General features: G+C 46.1%; 1 protein-coding gene across 1 annotated transcript in view; it reads right to left on the minus strand.

Moving 5' to 3' along the window:
• Positions 1-3719: 3719 nt before the first annotated feature.
• Positions 3720-8404, minus strand: part of LOC119383338 (peroxidase-like) — a 193382-nt gene continuing 188697 nt past the window's right edge. The window contains 1 exon segment of the mRNA XM_049412480.1: positions 3720-7545. Coding sequence (XP_049268437.1) covers positions 7458-7545 — 88 coding nt within the window. The 3' untranslated portion in view covers positions 3720-7457.

An 8404-nucleotide genomic window follows, 5' to 3' on the forward strand; every position in this document is an offset into this window, starting at 1 on the left:
TGTGCGTCGTTTTGTAGGTACTTTGGAACGCGCAAGACTAGCGAAGATCGGGACACTTCGCTGCACTGTGGCGCAGCGGGCGAGCAGCGATGCCACCGATTATTCTCCGCTGCGGTTTCAGTGATGTGATGTGTGCGGTCGGGTACCTTCGCGAGAGTGTGCTGCCGAAAGGACGGAAGCTGTCCAATGCGAAGTATGTCTATGACGTGGAAAAAGCTGTTTTTTGAAGAGACAGCGCTTGTGACCTTTCGGCGAAGTGACCGCACGACGTAAACTTACAGGTAAGTGTGTTCAATTGCGCTAGCAAGCTCGACGCGCGGTGTATGCAGTGCGCTCGTTGCGCGCCCGCTTTGAAATAAAATTAGTGCCTCAGGCAGCACTGAGAAGTTAGAACATTCAGCCCAGTGAGTGACAGCTGTTTTGAGCGAGCATATCACATTTACGTAATCTGTAGTTACGTTTTGCTTTACGGTATTTTCAACGGCTTGCATGTGCCCACTAAATGCTCGTATCGCAGTCTTTCAAAAAAACGTTTTTGAAGCTGACGGTGAAGCGTGAAATAAATGTAAAAAGGCCGGTGTAATGTGGAGATCAGGGTGTTAGCGGAAATACAAACATGTCGCAGGTCTCGTGCTTTAACGACGTCGACTCGCCATCGTCTGCAGACCGTTTGCAAACTTGCGATCGGCCGTCGTCTAAGCCTGATACTTTAAAAAAATGCCTTTGAGGAACCTAGTGGTAACTGACTTCGTGGTGGTTCCGAGTTTGACATGCAGTGTGTGATCAGCAACGGAACATGCGTAGACAACACGGTTTTTCTAGCGGTCATAAATTTGTAACCGGTCTAGAGCTGTGCACGTGACAGTGACGTATAATACCGTTTTACTCGAACGTAACGCAAGTTTTTTTCTAGATTTTTGCAACCTAAAGTCGACCCTCGCGTTACAATCGAATACCGAAATTCTATTTTTTCTTCATGGACGTAATGAAATGTCGCCCCTGGCATTACAATCGTGGTCATGTTACAATCGAGTAAATACGGTATGTGTAATGTACGGCGCGATGCTTACGCAACCTAAGCTGTCATGTGCTTTCCTTAACTTTTTCAAGGCGAGTTTCAAGTAAAAGATTTGTGATGTTTTCCAGAGCACCAACCCATGTGCATCGGTGGAAAGCAAGGCCGAAGGGAGTCAACTATGCTCTGGACTATTTTTTTTTTCAGTTATTAAAGACATTTTTTATTGTGGCATTTGTGGATACAACAATACCGCCGGTCTCTACGCTTCTTTTTCCTCGTTTGATGATCGCGCACGGCGGCATGGTTCACGTTAGCAGCCACTCGTATTTGTTTGTATGCCCGAGTGTTTCCGGCCGTGCCCGGCAGGGCGGCGCACCCTGTCCGCGGAAACTCCAGCGCTGGTTCCCCACACCGGATTCATGTCGGGAAGAAACCACATTAACATATGTAATATAGCGTGGTATAAGAGTAAAATAACAACCAGGCGTCACATGACGCGAATTCTGCAACCAGGCGTCACACAATGCGAATTGCGCAACGAATGGCTTGTTGAATCCTTCCAACCCATTACAAAGGGCTCTGCCATAATTCTTCATCGTCATCAGGCACAGCATCAACAAAGTGCACATAATGTCTTACAGGTGTTTAGCGGGCACCACGGTTCTCCGCAGAATGACGAAAAATGGCATAGTGGCCGCTTCTCTACTTCATAAAAGTTATGATGATTTATGGCCTAATGGGTTCCTCGCAAATGCACTTGTATTGGTTGGCAAGGGAGCCCATAAGCCCATGATCCATTTCCTCAGGGTTTCAATAAAGTTCTTTCCCTCTCTCTCTCTCACGTTAACGTATGTTATGTAGCGTTATGGGAGAGTGAAATAGCGACCGGGCGTCGCACAACGCGAATTACGTAACTAGTGGGTCGTTTGAAGCTTCCAACCAATTACAAAGTACTCAGGCACAATTATTCGTTGTCATCAGTCGTCGCATCAACTAAGTGCACCTAATGCCTTACAGTTACAGATGTGTAGCTGGTACCTCGCTTCTCCGCAGAATGACGAATAATGGTATAGTAGGTGCTTCCCAACTTCACAGAAATTACTATTTATGGCGTAGTAGGTACTTTGCTAGTGTATTTGTATTAGTAGCCCCAAGACAATGGACCTAGAAATGCCGCTCTTCCAGTTTTCGCTGTGACTGTGCTGCGCTTTCCGCGCAGGCCTGCCCCCCCTTTTTTTTCTTGCTGTCCTGGTATTGAAATCACGTGTGGCCAGCATTAGGAAAGCTATAAGGCCTTAAAGGAGTACTGATACGAATTTAAAAAAATTCTTATTGTTGCTCTAAATAAAAATACCTGTGTCGAGAATCCTAAAACGAGTATTGTGGTGCCTGGGAATGCATCGTATATATTTTAATTACCGCTACATTAAAAAGACACTTTCGGTTTCGATATCTAGGGGGCGGCTTCTCGGTGACGTTTCATGTCGGTATGACGTCACAGGGATACAGAAACTCGCGACGTACTAGAGGCAAATCCGTCATCTGCTCGTGGTGCACATAAACAACGATGAGTGAACTGTCGTCCAGTGACCCTGAGAGTCATTTCTGCGATTTAGGCTGCACGCAGGACGCAGAACTCGCAAACTCGGGGGAACTGTCTTGACTCGTCAGGATGATGTCCATTGCAGTGGGGCTGGCTTGCAGATGCTCAGCGACGAAAACTTCAGTCAAATTAAAATATTTTATACGTGTTCTCCGACACCAGTGTGTGGACAGCGTTGACATTGCATACCGAGGAAACGGCAAAATGTCCATTTTGCAATGTCTCAAGATCGTGTCAGTACTCCTTTAAGACAAACAGTGTGCTCGGATGCAGAAATGACAAAGCCAAACGAACCCACCTTCATGCTCTGCATGTCGCCTCCACAGGTTGTCGAGTGTGAAAAGCCGATGTTGACTGTGTCAGAGCTTGAGCGTAGCACTAAACCTTGCCGTTATTATGTGCTTTAACTTTGGGTGCAACTGGCATACTGTTGACTTTTGCACCCTTGACTCTGTTGAAAAAAAAAAAGCCATGTACTATTTCCTATAAATAAGTAGCTTTTTTCTTCTCAGATTCGGAAACAGCCGCATATAATGGCATCTTCTAGCGCTAGCGTAGCGTACTGCAGCTTCTCTTTCTCCGGTCTTTGGGCAATGTGATATTGCTTGCTACGCTTTACAATTAATGCTAATCTATGTCATATGTATTGATGTAATCACAGGTGTCTCACCCACTCGATGTGTAATAAGGGAGTTTCTTGGGCTATTGGAATGTGGAAACCTCGATTGAGCAAGTTTTTAGCCTAGAGAGTAGCTTTCCTACATGTATCGAACTTTGTTGAAAGAATTTCTTGGAAGGTTCAAATATTGTGAAATATACCACATGGCTACAAAGACACTGATAACACAAGTGCTAATTGAATGATAGATAATTGTCATAATCTAATTTTAACCTATCGGTGTGCGCCAACCAACTAGCCCATGCTTTTACGCTTCTGGATATCAGTGTTTATGTTATGACACTATTGTTGAAAGGTTAAGCCTACTGGATTATGCAGATTTTTTTTTTTACTAGATAAGCAGTTGGAGTCAACTGATTTTTTACATTCTAGTACACCATTTGTGCAGTACACAGTAAAGCAGACAGGCAACCCGAGGCTTAATGAAAAACCAACATTTTTTTTATTCAGAAGTTAGTTAACAAAAGGTTGCACACTTCTCATACAGATAAAAAAAATTGCGTGTGTATCATTTCAAAGCGTTCGCTCGCTGTCTCACTCACATCAAATATCTTTACTGTGTCGGAAAAGTCAGGAGGTATATATAGAAACGGGAAGAAAAAGAAAACACATTTGACCCTTTTGGGCTACGGACTTCACACAGCCATTGGTACTCGTCGCCTCTTAGCAATGTTCACCAGATTCGCGTTGCAGTAGCACATTAAAAAAACGCTTGCTCTTTATTATGAGGCAGCACGACGGCCACAAATATTGTGGCTCTCGCGCCTCGTGGGACATATATAAAGCTAGCACTTTTTTTTTTATTTTCTACGAGAATGGTACCAAGATGTCTTTAAGACGAGGTATTCTAAGGCACTTGAGTCTTTCTATACCCGAAATGTCTTGCAGAATGAAAGCGCCGAGACTGGGAAGTGTGCGTTCTTCGTCGGAAAAGCACTACGCTGAATGCAGCCTTGTAGCGCGATAGCGCCCTACACTGTCATTGGTGCTTTACGAAGCCCGTTGACCTCCTAAGGGGTGTCACATATAAATATCATAGACGAGGGAGGGAGGAGACTGGGAAGTATTTACAAAGGCAGGTGGTGCCGAAGAAGAAAAAAAAAACAAGAAACTTGTACGCTGGCGTTCTACATGTGTAACGTTTAAAAAAAATTCTGGAGTGAAAGGAAAGAAACGAAGTTATTGGCATTTGATTGGTCTCCGCACTGTCGGACGTCCTCGCCGATGAGGACATTATGTCGCCAAGTTCTTTACATGCAGCTGCTGCTCCCACGTCGCATCAGTGGCTATCTCAACACACAAAGTTTTTCTCTAGCAGCAGGCTGGTTCTCTCCTTGCTTTCAGCACTCTTTCTGCGCTATTCCTGTCTCTAGCTCAAAATGCAGTGAATGTTAGCGCATTTTCGTTGAAGTGGTTGCTGAGGGCACGATAGATGGTGTCAAGGGAGTCATGGAGTGTAGCTGTCCAACCTTTGTCCGTATTGCCTTCTCTCTCTCTCTTCCGTAGGTCAAATTGCAAGCATCGTACCATGATGCAGTACGTTGCATATAACTTATGTTGTGCTAGCTCATGCCTTTTGAAGCTTACTAAAACCGCTATGGCATTCAGTGAGACAAAACTTAAGTGTTACCTCTAATGAGGCTGGCTGTCTTTGCCCTCCTCTTGACTCACGAAATTTTGACTCGCACGCGCGGGGATTTGCTACGATGCACCTTGGTGGTATGGCACAGGTGAGCCTTTCCTTTTAACGATTTCTGTTTCGCCATATTCCCTCAATACTGTGCAAGCCTGAGAGCATCAATCGAGACGCTGTCACCGGCTAAGCCATTCCTAAGTTAAAGCAGCATCGCTCGTAGCTCTCTTGTCGAGGATTTGCAGGTGCTTATGACAGTGGAATCGTTATCCAAAGATGCTCATCCGTTGTACTAGTCGCCGTATCGTAAATAAGGCAAGAACAGAATAAAAGCGATGGGACAAAGGAAGGAATCTACTCTAGGAGACCCTTGAAAAACGTGAGACTTCATCAAAGTGTGACAGCAGACCGTATCTCCTGCCCTGTTAGAGTTCCGCCATGGTGTCGATGCTATTGGACGCAGCCCTGCGAAGCTGTTGTACAATGGCAGCAACTACACATTGCGTGACGGGCTGCTATTACCCTCGTTTTCTAGATAACCGTGAGTCGGCGTCGTGTCATCTACTCTGGAGTTTTATGTGTTTTTCATTTCATTTCAGCTTGGGGGGCCTTGCTCTGGGCGATTTGCCGCCAGCGAGTTCTTCCTTTTCTGATTGGCTCTGAGGACACAAGATGGCGGACTTCGCCTGTAATGATATATGTATCAACTGTACCATATATAAGCGCGTTTATCGTGCGGTCGGCTAGGACTTGTCTGTGCATGCGAAATGGCACTACGCCTGTGCAAGACACCGGTGCGGGTGACAGTACCAGACTCCCAACTCCCCTACTAGCATGTGAAGCTCTGACAGCTGGACTGCGTGCGTATGCACAGGTCGCCACTGGTGCGGTTAACGCATGTGTAGTAGTAAGGCTTGAGGGAGATTCCTTGAATGTAGCTGCACTACGGTGCCATTTAGCTGAAGAGTGAGGCGGTAACACAGCCGCAAGGCGGGGGTAGAGTGGACGCGAGCGCGCGTCGACCGAGTTATCCGTGACGTATGAGCTGCCCTGTGGATCGTAGACGCCGAAAGTGCGTAGTCGGGAACCGTATGTACAAAAGAGAAGCCGCAAGTGGGCATCTGTGTGGCGGTCCGCCGTACACGGGCGGCGAAGGCACGCGAACAATGCAGTTCGAAGAGAATAGACAGTGATGTCAAGGCTGTGGTTACCGCGTGTCTTAACTCGTAAGCGCAGCGCTCACTCATCGCGCTTTGTCCGAGCTGTAGCTTGGCTATAGTTTCGGACTGTTCGCTGTGGCTACGCCGTTAATACAACAGGGCTGCTTATCATTCTGTCCTGTTTAGACCAGTCTTTCTGGTAAATGAAACGCCGTTACACCTGAATGACCACCTCGGTTCTTGAAAAGTAGAGCGCATGCGAACGATAATGTGCGTCGTGGAGCTTGCAACGTTTATGAACCGGACGTTTGACAGTCAGCTGTGCGATGTTTTTTTTTTGTCGTGTGTAGACGGAATGGCTGCTCCGTTGATTCGTATGCTAATCTTGAATGTGCAAAAGTTCGAATTAAGCTAGCCCCTCATGAAAATTCTAATAATTTTTTTGCGAGTCTAGTTTCGCATACACTTGCCACCTGTCTGAAGTTCTAAGAACGTGAAATGCGCGATAAAAAAAAAAACACTTTACGTTATACTAAAGTTTTTGAAGCAGTCAGAAATACCAATACGCCAATAACGCATTACTCATAGAGCGAAACCAGCATGTCCATCGTGGCGTGTTCGCATTTCTGAAAATGCTCCACTCTGTTTTAAAAACGCTATGGCACTAAAGAAAACGTTATTAAAAGATACAAGCTGCGCGTATTTTAAAGATGATACATTAAGTATACCGCTTCCGCTAATACAGCTTCATGACTCCCTGCAAACCTGCGCTACAAATGTAATGTCTGGCATCGTGTTTCTATAGTTATTCTCGTGCAGCGCAGCATGAGTCCGAGTCATATTACAAAATGCACTCTGTCGTTACCTCTGTACATCCTAAAGGAATGCTTGACGCTCTGAATCCAAACATCCTTAAACACCACAGAGAGCTACGCCGCCAGATGTCGCATCCTCTGCCTTCATGAATTGCAGCGCGTGCCTTTACTCGGCGACGTCCTAAGAAAACAAAAGATTGACGTCGTCACTGCCGCGCCAAGAACACTGCCGATGCTTCTGCGAAGTGGGTGTGTGTGCAGCGCACATGATAGACACTGAACATGTAATGGCTGCTCATACCGACTCTACGGCATGGTGCATGATAACGCGTGACATCGCAGAGCATCACAGCGGAAGCGACGAGTCTTAAGATTGGCTGACGACCGCTACAAGCAAGTCGTCGTCTCCGGCAGTGTGCCTTCTCGTTCGGTTTGCGCATTTGCGCGGGGGGGCAGAGGATGCGACAAGACATTATCCCGCTGTTCGTTTTTCTCGCGCAGTTTGCTTTCGGTAGAAAAAAAAATGTGGTATTGTGTTAGTGTCAGTGGTTATTTCTTTAGGTACGACGTGTCTTTCCACTTGCTGAAGTCCATCTTGGGCAGGACGTCGTGCTGGTTGCAGCTGAACCTCGGGTTCCTGTAATCAGGGCAACATAGTAAGTGAGGGAAGTTTAGTTGTCATTCGCGTACCACATGTTCGATTCAGTATTGATAGTTTGCACATGACGTCATGGACACACAACATGGCTCCAACATGGCGGCTTAGTTGACGTCAAGGCAGTATAATCACTCTGCGATTAACCTGCTTCAGTGTGATAACGACGTCGCTGGAACGTTATTGGGCCTCTGTGCATGAGTAACTAAGGAACAAGCGCGCAATGTACTGATAACACTAACGTGACATCACAAAGTTCGCATCCCACCATGTTGGCGCTCCAACGTGGCTCTTTCAGTGACGTGAGTGCAAGCCATCTATAGCTCGTAAGCCTATAAGATGTGTTAAACGAGGAACAATTTTGTGCGAGTAGCCGCAGTTTCCTTTGTGGTTAACGCGGAGCGCCAGCACAGCACGAATGATGTCCTTCAATCGTGCGGTGTTAAAGGGACACTAAAGAGCAAAACGATATTTCTCATATTAGTAAAGTACTCTTTCACGATATTAAAAACACCACGCTTGCTGCGAGAAGACGCTTAGTAAGCGAGAAAACGCGCAAAAACAAAACGTGGGTGGCGACGCCACCTTGAAGTTTCTGCACCATTCGCCGTGACGTCACATGTTTTGAAGGCGCCTACGTAGTCCCTAATCGGTAAAAATGAAGTACATTGTCCTCTTAGGGGGCCATAGACTTAACATACCAAGGGGTAATTTTGTTGAGCCAATGGCGCCAAAACACGATAAGTACACTTTGAAATTTGTGACGTCACGCTGGGAGTTTTCGGCGCGAAATTTAAAGATGAAACCTTGAACTTGATTTTCTCCTCTATGAATAAACCTA

This window comes from Rhipicephalus sanguineus, chromosome 2, assembly GCF_013339695.2.
Source record: "Rhipicephalus sanguineus isolate Rsan-2018 chromosome 2, BIME_Rsan_1.4, whole genome shotgun sequence".
NCBI classification, from domain to species: domain Eukaryota; kingdom Metazoa; phylum Arthropoda; class Arachnida; order Ixodida; family Ixodidae; genus Rhipicephalus; species Rhipicephalus sanguineus.